Here is a 13,186-nt window from a genome sequence, read left to right as displayed (position 1 = left end):
GGCTGACACTCGGGTCTGCTCACTGCTCCTCTCCCGCCGGAGAAACCGCCCATCTTCATCCCCGACTGTGTTTAGGGGTTCGCCCCACAAACGGGTTCCCCTGAGAGCCTACCAGAGGACGTGAAACCGATGCCGAGTCTGGATGTTTAGACCTTGTGGCTCCCGTCGGTGCCACGTGCCACTGCTTTTCGTTCCCTTCGGGTCTTGCCAGCAGTGTGACTTTTCCTCTAACTGATCCGCTTCGAGTTGCCATTCCAGCAGCAGCAGGAATGGCCTCAGCCGGTCCCCTCCACCTGTCCCCACGGTTCCTAACCCCCAGGGGCATTTTCTGTGCGCTTGGCGCTTTCGGCCGACCCACTGTCCCCCGCTGCCCCGGCGCCTGACCTCAGGAGCCAGGCTGGGACAGACTCCGCGCTCTACCCTTGTCCTCGGCCTGCTTCTCGGTGTCTCGCCCTCCCGCGTGTGGAGCCCACACGAGGAGTATTTACTGGAAGTGGTTAGAGTTCCTTCCCGACTCCACTCCCTGACCACCACCCACTCCTGGCTTCCCTGTCCCTCTACACGGAGCCAGTCGCTCCCTTATCACCTCTTCCCAATTTCCGTACAATACCAATACAATTTGACCGACATTTATTGAGCATGGACTGTGCCGTGTGCCACCGGGGGTGCTAAAAGGGACATTTACCCTCGGAGAGCCTGCAACCCGGGGACAGAGACTATGGCTACCAAGACAGACTGCTCCCCGTTATAACAGTTATGCACACAAGGCTGCCAGTGAAGAGTAACTCATACTGGGCACGTGGTATCAGGGAAGGCTTCCTGGAGGAGGTGGCATTTCCCAACGAGCCTTGAGAAAGAATGAGCAGATGTTCTTGGGAGCACTGGACGAAGGGTATTCCAGGCAGAAGGAACAGCGTGAATCTGGGCACGGAGAAGCGGCCGTGTGGGTGTAGGAGGAGGGTCACGGCAGCCGCCCCAGGGAGTGGGGCGCGGGGAGGTGACGTGGGAAATAGGGTAGAGAGCGTCTCCCTGCTGCAGGGGGGCTTAGTGCCTGGTCGTTCCACCTCGGAGACCTTTTCAGAAGCAGATACAGTGAAACTGCGTCTTCTCCAGGGGCTCCCCCTGTAGTCAAGGCTACAAGTCCAGGCACCTTGGGCCTGAGTTAGGGAAAGACCGTGGCTATTTTTTAAACACGTCAGTACCCAGAAGGCGCGTGAACTTGCAGTTTGTCTGCATAGCAAACATTTCTGTCTTCACTTTGCTCAGCTATTAAACCCAATTCTTCGCCTACTCTTCTTAAAAGTGCAGTTGACTCAGCTGCAGCAGCTAAGCGTCCCCAGCTAAGTGTACTAGAGAAAATGTAGTGCCCTTATTTCATTTCTTTACATTTATCTTTATTGTTGAAAGTGTTACAGGTGTCCCCTTTTTTCCCCCATTGGCCCCTTCTATCCCGTCCCCACCCCTGTTGGTGCGCTCATTTTCTAAATGTGCCTTAAAAAAAAAAAAAAAAAAAGCTGTAACCAGAAGGCACTAGGTGTGCAAAAACTGTCTATTGCATACAAGCCACATTAGGTGTAACCAGGGAGAGAAAAACTTAGATGCTTCAGTTTTCTTTTTAACAAATAAGGTCCCTGCATGTGAGCAAATCTAAAAATCAAAATGCCCTGTCGGTCTCCTGGGGCGTTTTCAGGACCTGTGATGACGCTGGAGCGAGAGAGCCGGCTGAGAACTGCAGTTTGAGTCCCAAATCCCCACCCAAAAAAATACTAATAAAGAGGAAGGAGAGAGGAGGAACGCATTTGTCCAAGTCCGCAGAATGCACGCCAAAAGGGAACTCCGTAAACTGTGGGATTTGGGTAATAACCACGTGCCCACTGGGGCTCAGCAGCTAACAAATGCACCACCCGGTGGGGGTGTTGGCGACGGGGGAGGCCTGGCGCGCGAGCGGCTGGGGGTCTGCGGGAAACCTGCACCACCCTCCGCTCAGCTTTGCTGCGAACCTCAAATTGCTCTAGAAGCAAAGCGTATCCGTTATTTTTAAACGGCACTGAGCCGCCTTGTGTCTGGCAAAAGTAACCGCGAGAAGGAGTATCCGGCCGAATCCTTTTTCCCCCGGGAAACAGAAAGAAATCACGCCAACGCCCGCGCCCCGGCTTCTGTCCGTGGTGCTGAAGTTTATTCATTTTTCAAAACTCTCTGAGTAGCAGGTGAGGGGTGACCCTAAAGCGTAAGGCGCGGGCCGGGGGAGGCGGCGGGGCAGCCGCGGGGAGGCCGCTGTATCTACACGTAGCCTAAAGCGTGAGAAAGGCTGACGGGCGGCTTGAGTAGGGGGCTCGTCACAGCTCGACGGCGATGAGATGGGACAAAGGGCAGCGGAAGGCCCCCGGGGACCAGGGTCTCGCCAAGTCTGCCGGGGCATGGCCGTTATCTTCGGTACTGAGAAGAAAACACAGACGGACGCGTTAGGCCTGGCGACCTGGCTCTGCTGGAAAAGCCGGCTTCGTGGGACCCTGCTCACGGCCCCCCGCCCCAGTCCCCACGTCAGCCTGGCGACCCTCTGAGTCGCACGAGCTGATAGGTTGATCACTGGACGCGTAAAGGTGAGTTCTGGTCAATTGCAATTGAGCTTTGGGCTCCGACGGTCCCAGGGAGGCACATCCCCTGCCGGGCAACCGTATGAAGGAGACTTGGCCCCGTGAACCTGTTAAGTACCCGGTGCTCACGGCGGTAATATTTTCCTCTCAGCGTTCTCTCAACAAGCTGTAGCTAAGGGTGATGGCGCTGTCCCCAGAGTCACGGGACACCCGCCAAGTTGGGGCAGAAACTCCCAAGGGAGTAGCTTCTATGCTGGTCGCTTTCCTGCCAAGAGCATCCCCTGGAGGTGTTCTATGACGAGGCGTGAGACTCAGTGAAACCCCAGCTTCCTTCCTCCCCCCCCACCCCGCGTCACCCCCAGTTCCTCTTACCCGGAAGCTGTTGCAGCCCAGGCCGCTCTGGGCTCCGATCCTGTCCATCCTGCCCCCGAAGCAGCTGGACCTCCGCAGGCTCCGGGGGGCGGCGAGCAGCGCCCTCAGCTTGTTTTTCAGGAGGGCCGATCTGTCGGAGGAGTCCCAGGGGCCCCGCCCAAGGGCACCCCCATCTCTCTGGGCTGGGCTGACCTCCCCGGTCCAGGGGGGCACCTCAGGGAGGGAGCTGAGAGCGGCCCCAGCCTCTTCATTCTGCTCACTCAGTCCTTGTGGGGGCAGGACCTCCTCTTCTAAAGGCACCTTGTCCTCCAAACGGTCCAGCAAATTCTTCGTGGAAGGAAAGCCAGGGGAAGAAAGGCGTCACCGACTGGCAGAGCACCCCAAAGTCCCCCGGCCCCAGACCGGCCCCTACCTTGAAATCCATCAGGTCGGCGTTGGACACAGAGCTGTACACGGGGTTGGCGCGGGCCTGGCCCGGGAGCTGCACGGCCAAGAAGAAGAAGAGGCCGGCGGTGATGGTGGGGAAGGAGCCCATGCCGGCGGTCGAGGGGGGGCCTGCTGCTTGCTGCCTTCTCTGTCCTCTCTGGTTCCCTTCCACCGACCTTCGGCTCCGTCTCCCAGCTGCCCTGCGCCTCCTCTTTTTATAGCCCCCCCGGCTCTCGGCGAGCGCAGGAGGGGCAGAACCCTCCCCATTCTGTCACTTGCGGCGATAAAGCAGCCGAGCGAGGAGCCCGCAGAAGATGCCCTTTTAAAGTTATCAGCCCAGCAGAGCTCTTCACGGCCCCTCCACCTTGAGCAGCCCCAACTGCCCCCCGGGAACCTGGGCTGCAAGAGCCACATTCTTGTTGATTTGCCTCAAGAGGTCCCCACTTCAAAGGTGTGAGAAGAGCAAAAAAGAGTCCTTGGTTATCTCACAGCGATGCCTGGGGCTTCTTTCTCCTGGGCGGTGGGACCCATGCCGGGAAGCAGAGGGTGACGGCTCAGTCGCCCAGTGGGTTTGCGGCTCAGCTGTCAGGGGCTCCAAATAAGGGTGGGAGAGGAGGAAACGGCAGGCAGCCGGCTGCTGCTGGGGACAAATTAGTCCGGATGTTGGTGCTGGCCTCGCACCTGACTCATCAGTCCCGAGGGCAGAGCCTGTCCCTCCGGCGGTGGGGCTGCCCCCACTTTTAGCAGCAGCTCCCCGAGGTCAGGTGAAGAACAAGCTGTTTTTCAGACGACTAACTCAGCCGGGAGCCGAAGGTGATGAATGCCCCCAGAACCCAGCTCCCAAATATGAACAGCAAGACAAGTTCGGGGAGCACCATCATTCCCCCCACCTTTGGGAGCAGAGCCCCTCCCCCCTCCATCCCCAGGGTCCCCTCCGAGGTGCTGAGGGAGATGGGCCCTAAGCAGACGCCTGTTTTCCTTTCGCGGCTTAGAGAAGCCCAGATTCTTTGCGTTGGAAGCTTGCGATGCCCCCCCCCCCCCCGGAGGTGGGTGGGTACTGTTCCCACCTACAGAGAAACAGAACTGAGACTAAGAGCTTATGTCACTTGCCCAAGGTCATGAGCAGCAGAACTAGGACTTGAAAGCCAGGCCTTCCTTACAAGCCCTTTAGGTACAGTCCCGGGTGACACACACCCGTTTCCCAACCTCTCAGGTTGCAGCTCACCTTCCCCTGCCTGGGGGCTGGAGCTTTGTGCGCCGAGCAGGTCTGTGTTCAACCTCCCCGACCTGCGGGCGCACCCAACGCGTCCCCACGGGAGCTCAGGAAATGCGTGTCGGTGACCAGCCCCGGCCTGGCCGGACCCCTCCCCAGCGGTGCTCACTCCTTGGCTCCCAGGCAGCCAGGCTGTTCTATTTCGAGAGGGCAGTGTGTGCGTGGCCAGGCATCCCGAGAGGTGTCCCCGGGTGATTTTATTTAAGACAGAAGGAGGAAGGAGCCTTCGGGGACTGACTCGGGTCAGACAAACAGCTTGAAATGGAAACTGGTGTGATTCTGAGTAGGGGCCCTCGGGGCGAGGAGCCACCGCATCCTGACGAGCCCCTGGGCCGTGCTCGGGGCTTAATTGCGAGGCTGGCAGGTTATTCTTAGCCGAGGGTTCAGCGAGCAGCGCGGGGAGGAGCCGGGGCTCCGTGCTGTGTGCGTCACGCAGCCGTCCCCGGAGATGCCCTTTAACACGGGCCTTTGATGCCGCAAAGACGGGTCAGGAGCGTCGCGGGGGTGGCCTCTGAGGGCCGGTGCTGCCCCCCCGTCCTGGGCCACTGCTGAAGCCTGTGGGTGGCCCGAGGAGAAGCGGGAGTCCCGTCCGAGGTTCCGGACAGAGAGCTTCAGAATTCGCCCGCCTCCATTGACTCCAGTCCATTTTCCTCTCCCGGAGTGAAACGAGCGGGCGGGGGTCCTTCCTTGAGTTTCTGGTTAACCAGGGTTTGTAGCCAGGGCTTGTTTGTTTGTTTGTTTGTTTGCAGAGGGGCTGGCGAGGAAAAGAATATTCCGTTTTGCTGCCCTGAGGACTTTGTGTAGAACCAATGCCACCCCCTGCACTAAGTGGACCCGAGGAAACACAGGCAGTTCCCAAATACACTTTCTAGCCCGAATGTTACGGGGAGCAATTATTCAGTGGGGTGTTTAGGAGCCAGCCTGCAAGAGAGAAGGAACGTAAAAGGCGCAGAAAACCGATCCCCCACCCCCACCCCCACCCCTCCCCGTAGCTGGAAAATCAGAGGCTTTATTTCCCTATCCCCGGAAAGGAGCCGTGCTAGTCGCATACGGAATGAACGCTGCGAATGGGGGGAGGAGCCGGAATTGGGGTATCTCCAGTTTCTAGCCCGGGTGCGGCTTCCCGCCCTCCATGGGGATGCTGTGGGCTGCTTTGGGAAGCCATAGGCCCAGCGATGTCACACGTGCGTAACTGGTATGAAAAGCCATCGTATTCATGGCACGAGTCCGTCAGACCCAACTGGTCTAAAGCAGAAGTTCCAGCTGGAGAAATGGGTGGGACACTTGCGTATCGAGGGACGGTTGCTTCTGACTTTGAAGACAAGGATCTGTCTCTTTGGTACAGTATGGAGGCCCCTGGGACGGGAGGCGGAGAAGGTTCCCTAGGAGATGAAGCCCAAGGTGAAATTCATTTGCTAAAGCTCATGGGGGCTCCCGTTCAAGGGGAGCAAGAGTGAGAGGCAAAGTGTATTAGTTAACCGTCGCTGCGTAACAAGTTACCCCAAACCGTAGCGACGTAAAACGGCACACATCTGTCATCTCAGGGTTTCTGTGGATCAGGCACGTGGCCCTGCCCAGGGGGTGCTCCTTGCTCAGGGCCCTCACGGGCTGCCGTTAAGATTTGTCGGGGGCTGCGGTCGTCTCGGGGCTCGGCTGCGAGATCTGCTTTCAGGCTCACTGGTTTAGGAGCCTCGAAGGGAGGCAGTGTGGACACCGCACCTGCCTGGGTGGCCCACCGGAGGCCAGAGACTGGGGCCGAGGGAGATTCCCAGGACTCTAGTCATCGAGGGCGGGGCCCTGGGGGGAGGTTTACTCAACCGGGGGGTGTCTCAGTCTGGGTTTTCCAGAACCTGAGGCGAAGATCCAAGCAAAGGTAGTTTATTTTGGAGCAGATCCCAGGGAACATCAGGAGAGTGGGGAAGTGAGCAGGTTACGCAGCAAGTCAGCGACCACCTCGGGCAGTTGGAGCTCAACCCTCCCTCCCTGCAGAGGACTCTGGGAACCGGCATCAGATGGGGCCCACCTGTGGATCGAGGGCGCTGGGGTCTTTAACCGCCGACTCCCGCCGGATGTTGGCCGAGTGAGTTCCCAGCACTTCCTGCCCGCACCCGGGGAGCCGAGTGGGCCGCAGCTGGCTGCCGGAGGAAGCTGGGAACTGCTGGATGGAATTAGGGTGCCCTGAAGCGTTGAGGGCAGGGACCGTGTGCAACAGAGAGACGAGAGCTCCGCGCACGAGACTGGGAGCCTGTGTCCCAGGCTTGGTGCGTCGTTTGGGTTTAGAGGTGCTTCAGGACATCCAGGCAGCTGTGCGGAGCTGGCTCCTGACCCCATGGGAGAAACAAGTCAGGCCGTGGAATCGGACTGATCGTTGAAGCTAAGGCCGTGCGTGGGAAATCCTACAGACACGGGGCTGCGAGGCTGAGAACCACACGCTGAACAAAGGCAAATGGCCAAGTGCATGACCTTGTTTAGACCTGCCTCTGCAGAAGAGAAATGCATTTTTTTTTTTTCTTGCCTCCAATCATTCTCAGAAGGGTCAAAGCTGCCCCAGAGGGGTGGAGAGGGGCTGAACATGCCTCGAGAATGTGGCAGGTGCCAACTTGGCCACCCGAGGAAGCATTCAGGCCCAACTCTGTGCCCTAACATCGGAGACCCAGCAAGGCCTGCCTGCCCTCTGCTGAGCCTCCTCTGGCTCTGAAGGAAGCACCAGCTAGACCTCCTGGGGTCTATTTCACCAACACATCTCTCTGGGAAGTTTAAAGTGACGTGGAGATGGAGCGACAAGGAGATCTGGCAGCTCCTTCGCGGACGGAGGTTGGTAATAGGGGAGTCAGGGAGGTTAGGGCATGGCTGGAGTTGTGAGGGGGCATGTTGGAAGGGGCCGGGGTCACACGTTAAGGACGCTGGTTTTAAGGGACATCCACAGACGGTGTGTGCTGCCCAGAAACACCACGCAGAGGGCGCCCAGGGAGATGTCACTCCATTGGGTACCTCAGGCCACCCCCTCCCCTCCACCCTCCTCCGGCCGTCATCTGGCTCCTTCACAGTGGCTTTGGGGTTCTCTCTCCTGGAAAAGCCCGCTGGCAGGATGGGTCTGTATCTCATGAACAGACTCCCCCACCTGAGCCCTGTTTGTGGGAGAGCAGACACACCTGGAAGAGCTGCAGGGCCTGGCTGGTGCGGGGAGGGGGTGTCCCGGGAGGGGTTTATCTCCATCAGCTGAGCAGAGAGGGAAGGTTGCTGTGGCACCGAGTGTGAGCTGAGTGATGCACCAACCAGCCCGGCTCACTGACCTGGGAGAGGCTGGTGGTGCCGTCGTTAGGGGCCTAGGCGCCAGGGCCAGGCTGGGTGGGCTGGAATCCTGTCTCTGCCACCCACTCACTCCGTGACTCTGAGCGAGTTACATCACCTCTCTGTGCCTCAGTTTCCTCATCTGTAAAATGGGAGACACGAAGAATTCTTACCTCACAGAGTTGTCAGGAACGTTAGGCGAAGATGACTCACCGTCTTATTGGGACTGAAGTTGCTCCTAAAACCTCATTTTTAAAATCTCATTTTTAAGATCTCATTAGATGCCCACGATCTCTGATGCACGGTGAGTTAAAATGAGAAACAGCACCAAGACCCACGGCTTCTGGTTCCCTCTCTTTCGAAGAAACATCGTGAGACAAGCAGGGCGGCCATGAGTGCAGTTCGAGGCCAGGAAAGGGCGCAGGCTCCAGAGCCCCTCGGATCGGCGCTGAAATCCCGGCACCGGGCCGAGCAGCCGCAGGCAGACAGGTAGGACGCTTCGTGTCTCTGGGTCTCTGTTTTCTCATCTGTAAATGGGGGGTAAGGATAGTCCTGTCTCCTTTGCTGAGGTGGATCATAATACGGATGGCCCTGGAACCTGGGAAGCAGGGCCAGGCCCAGCGTCGTGGTCTGGGATGCCTGAAACGCAGGATGGATGCGGGGCAGGGGGCGCCCACAGAGGACAGGGCCAAGACCCCTGCTGGGCCCCCCGGCTGACTGAGGCACCACAGGAGGATTCTAGTGCTGGTCTTCTTTTCTGCCTTAAAATGAGGGGAAGTGATGATGCAGGGCCCGGGGTGGGGGGCACCCTGAAACACGGGGCCTCTTGTGCCACGACCTGTGTGGGGAAGTGGGGGATCCTGAGAGGGAGCGATGGGAGATTAAGAAATACACAGCCCGGCCGGGCGTGGTTCAGCGGTTAAGCGTCGACCTGGGATCCAGGCGATCGGGGTTCGATTCCCGGTCAGGGCACATGCCCGGGTTGCGGGCTGCAGCCGATCAATGACTCTCTCATCATTGATGTTTCTTTCTATCTCTATCCCTCTCCTTTCCTCTCTCTGAAATCAATAAAGATATATTTTTAAAAAGAAAAGAAAAGAAATGCACAGAGACACGGAGGACAGTTAAAGCTGGGGCCGGGTGGGACCCTGCCCTCGGAGGGAGAGACAGGGGCCCCAAGCAAGCTCAGCGCCTTTATCACATACATCAGGGTAGCAATTCTTCAAGGAAACTCGGCTAGCTGAAAATGTCAGGAACAATCCCTTGGCAAGCTTTCTCAGCACATGCTGCTTTGCTGCGCCCAGAACATCTTGGGGGTTCTCTGTTGTGACAGCTGCCCCCGGTGTACACGGAAGCTGGCCCCTGCCCGCGGCCTGGCTGATGGCATCTGCTAGCCTCTGGCAGGAGCTCTGCTCGGGCCAGTGTGTCGGCCCACGTGGTGGACGGGGCCCCTGCTCCAGGCACGGTTCTGCCTCTGCCCCGGCCCAGGTCCCTCGGGGTCTGCAGGGCACAGCCTCGCTCCTGCCCGAGTCCCGACCAGCCTCCTGGGTCAGCCGCTCTCCACATCTCCCCGTTTTTTATTTTCTAAGTGTAGGCGGTGCATGGCTGTCCGTATTTCTCGGGCCTGGGCTCCAAAGATTCTGCAGCTGACCAAGAACAAGCAAAATAGCATCAATAGCAAACTTCATATGAATATCAGATAACACGCAGCATGTTTCAGCAAATTAAAAGGGTTAAAACCTTTCAGGTCATTTCACAAATTCCCAGCAAGTTCTGCAGGATCCAGCCCGGGGGCCTTGCCGTTTTGAAGAGCTTGTATGTGCTGGTGGAGGTGAACCACGTCTGTGCTGGGCCTCGCTTGTCAAGCGCTTCACTTGTCCCCAAGTAGGGAGCTTCACCTGGCGAGTGGCTCTGCCGGGTCTTCCAGGAACCCCACCGGCCGAGTCGCTTTCGGTCTCTCGAAGCTGGGCTTGAAGTCGTCGCCCTCCATGGTCCTCCCGCACCACTCGCTGCGGCACCCAGACGGGATTATCTGGATTATCGGCGTCTCCTGGGAAAACACAAACAGGACCTCACTCCCGCGTTAGTCCCGGGTCAGGCCCCCTCCGGCTTCCTTCCACCGTGGCGAATCCTTCCACCATGTTCGCCCCGCAGGCCCCTGCGGGAAGCCGGCCCGACGTCGCTCTGCTCGTCACAATTCAAAAAACTTAAAGCATAAAGGGATTGATTTAGTTGGTTTTGTGGAGTACGACACCCGTCTCCCCCTTTCTAATAATTGAGTTTTTAAAGTTTTGTTTGTGCTTTCCGCGGCAGCTTGCCCTTGAGCACTGCGCGGGACGCCCGTTTTACGGACCGTGCCATACTGGATGCAAAACTGTTGGAAAGAGGAGCTGGTATAGGCGGGTCCGTGGTCGGCTTTTATTTCTAGGGGTTTCCCTAGGACCACAAAAGCATCTAGGCAACGCGTCGTAACCTTGCTGACATTTCCACCAGTTTGACCAGCTGCGAACATAAATCTGGAGAAGGTGCCCACACGAACGTGGACCCCGCGTTGTCTGTCGGCCCAGTTCAGGGACGTGCGTAACATCCATCTGCCAGGCTTGGTTGGGTTTGAGACCCCGAGGATTCACCCCGGACGGCCAGGCCGGAATGGGACTGGGACATTGAGAGCATCGCCTTACGATCCCCCGAGCCTGTTCCCGGGTGAGATGACAATCCCGGCGGAGGCCGGAGGCGCTCTGGTGATGCAGCGCAGGGGAAGCCTTTGCAGGAGCAGAGGGGGTGTTCGCGTGAGTGACCACATGATCTATTTTTTGATTCCCTGTGGCCAGAGGACCGGGTAACCCAGAACGGGCTCAGATATGGCCAATAAAACAGGCCTGTGGACGGCACTGCGCTGTCCTTTGTAAAGCAGTAAAGAGATGGAACAACGCCCCAGAATTTGTGTGACCTACGGTCGCCGTTTCAATCGATTGTGCGACTCCGGCAGTGTCTGAACTGTCACTATAAATATTAAGAGGTCCGGCTGAAAATCGCATAAGAGCCCAAATAAGAGCCTGAATTTCTGCATGCTGTGCAGAGGAATGGCGGGTCTGTTCCTCTTTGGAGCCCCGGGCACGCGAGTACCCGGCTCGGCCAGAACTCGAGCCATCAGAAAAGACGGCGATAGCCTGCGGAGTGGGCTGAGCTTGCATTGCCTGTGGAAATACAGATGAAGTAACAGAGGCAAACTGGAGGAGCCTGTCGGCTGGATAGGGACTGTCGCTGGAGCCTGGAACGCTGGCCAGGGCCACCTGCCAGCCTGTAGAATTCTGCCACGGCCAGGAACGCTGGGACAGTGTGAAAGGCACCGCGACAGGTAGCCGGCTCCTGAGCTATGAGTTGCCGTAATCGACGGCGGCCTTTGGCTATTAACTGAGCGGCCAGGTCGTGGGAGGGGTAGGCACTTTAGAAGGGCAGTGAGACAGATGCAGCCATTCTGAGATCCCCGCCTCTTGCCGGAGCACACCAGCTGCCGTAGGTTGCGTGGGAAAAATTAAAATAGAAATGGGTTCAGCAGGATCGAGTCTAGGGAGCTGGGAGCGCCGACCAGCACCCCTACCAACGTTAACGTTCCCCGTGCCTGCGGAGTCAGCTGCCGGGAAGGGGTAGGAGAAGGGTCCCCTCGGAGGACGTCAAAGAGGGGTGACAATGCTCCAGTCGTTAATTTTAGAGCCGGACACAACCGGTTGATGTCCCCAAGTAATTTTTGAAAATCATTTAGAGTAGACAAGGTGTCCGCTGAGGACGAACGGTGCGTCCTTCGATAAGACCACCCAAGTGTTGAACAGGAGCGGCCTTCCGCACCTTCTCGGGGGCGATCCGTAGTCCCCACCCCGGCAAGGACAGCCGGACGTCAGGGAGGCTTCCTTTAAAGTTGCCTGACCTTGATGAGCTAAGAGAATATCATCCATAGAATGAATGATATAAGCTCGGGGATGCTGCCGTCGGGCCGGGCGTCCGGCCCTGTCCACTACATGCTGACGTAGCGTAGGGCCGTTAGCCAGGCCTGGGGGAAGCGCTTTCCAAGCGTGGGAAGCCTGGAAGTTAGGCGAGGGAATCCTCAAAGCAAAACACTTGCGATCTTCTGGATGCAGGGGAATTGTAAAAAAGCGATCTTTTAAATCTAAAATAAGCAAATGATAGGACCAGTGGTGACGGCAATCCAGGCTGCAAAGGGCCCACAAGTTCCATGGTTTTGGTAACTGCTCTACGATCCTGCAGCAGCCTCCACTTTCCTGATTTCTTCTTGATTGCAAAAATAGGAGTATTCCAAGGACTAAAGGTGGGCTCCATAGGACCCGCCTGCAGCTGCTCGCGAACTAATTGAGCGGCTTATAGCTTTTCTCCTGTCGGGGGCCATTGGCCCCCTGTCTCCAGCCTGCGCAGAGCTTGCCTGCTTCCCTGCCGTGACTTTCCTTTTTGCCACACTACTGGCGTTGGTCTCATGTGCCTCATACTCTAGCTCATGCTCAAATATGGGGCGGGAGCGGCTCGTTGGGGACCCCCCCAGCTACCGGTGGCGGCGCTGGGGGGGCACAGCCCCTGCGCTCCGGGCACGAGCCGCGAGCCCCTCGTATCCGTCTACAGTCTGCTTTCCGCTTGCCTGCGGCGCACTGACTCAGCAGCCCTTCCACCTCCTGCTCTGGGTCAAGCGAATCCCGAATCGGCCCCCCGCAGGGAAAAAGTCGTGACCGGCAACTTTTGGGGCCCTTCAGTAGCGTACGGGTCCCTCAACTGCTGACCAGTCTTTTCCCAGGTCCCTAAATCGACAGTCCCCTCCTCTGAGAACCGAGGGCAAGTTTCCTGCACATAATCTAAAAAATCGGCCAGCTGCTGTTTCTTAACAGGGCATCCCCTAGCTTTAAGCTTCGCGTTTAAAATTGGTACCCATGGATTTCTTTCTCGGGGACTAGCGGGCCCGTGTCTGACGCCCGGTTCATTCTCTCGCGCTCCCGACCTAAGTTCTGTGCCGAACGGAAGCGCTTCCTGGGCCGGCTCCGCCTCTGTGTGCTGAGCTCCCCGCTCAGGCGCTGCCTGGTGATCTGCGCGGGGAGGTGGGGGATCCTGAGAGGGAGCGACCGGAGGTTAAGAAATGCACAGAGACAGGGAGGACGGTTAAAGCTGGGCCGGGTGGCACCCTGCCCTCGGATGGAGAGACAGGGGCCCCAAGCAAGCTCAGTGCCTTTAT

General features: G+C 58.0%; 1 protein-coding gene across 1 annotated transcript; it reads right to left on the bottom strand.

Annotated features, from left to right (window-relative positions):
- Nucleotides 1-2,424: 2,424 nt before the first annotated feature.
- Nucleotides 2,425-3,501, bottom strand: NPPA (natriuretic peptide A). The gene is made up of 3 exons (XM_016205632.1): nucleotides 3,379-3,501; nucleotides 2,967-3,293; nucleotides 2,425-2,436 (listed from the first exon to the last, which is right to left on the bottom strand). The coding sequence occupies exons 1-3, from the start codon at nucleotides 3,499-3,501 to the stop codon at nucleotides 2,425-2,427; spliced, it is 462 nt and encodes a 153-aa protein (XP_016061118.1).
- Nucleotides 3,502-13,186: the final 9,685 nt, after the last annotated feature.

The sequence above is a fragment of the Miniopterus natalensis genome, chromosome 9 (genome assembly GCF_054644295.1).
Source record: "Miniopterus natalensis isolate mMinNat1 chromosome 9, mMinNat1.hap1, whole genome shotgun sequence".
Lineage (NCBI taxonomy): Eukaryota > Metazoa > Chordata > Mammalia > Chiroptera > Miniopteridae > Miniopterus > Miniopterus natalensis.
The sequence above is the reverse complement of the archived record's forward strand: the minus strand, read 5'-3'. Positions and strand labels throughout refer to the sequence as shown.

What these genes read in the sequence shown, in the direction of transcription:
- NPPA (XM_016205632.1), bottom strand. Translation starts at nt 3,501, where the DNA reads ATGGGCTCCTTCCCCACCATCACCGCCGGCCTCTTCTTCTTCTTGGCC. An exon ending in CCGACCTGATGGATTTCAAG is followed by an intron (nt 3,294 to 3,378) that starts GTAGGGGCCGGT and finishes CCTTCCACGAAG; the next exon opens with AATTTGCTGGACCGTTTGGA.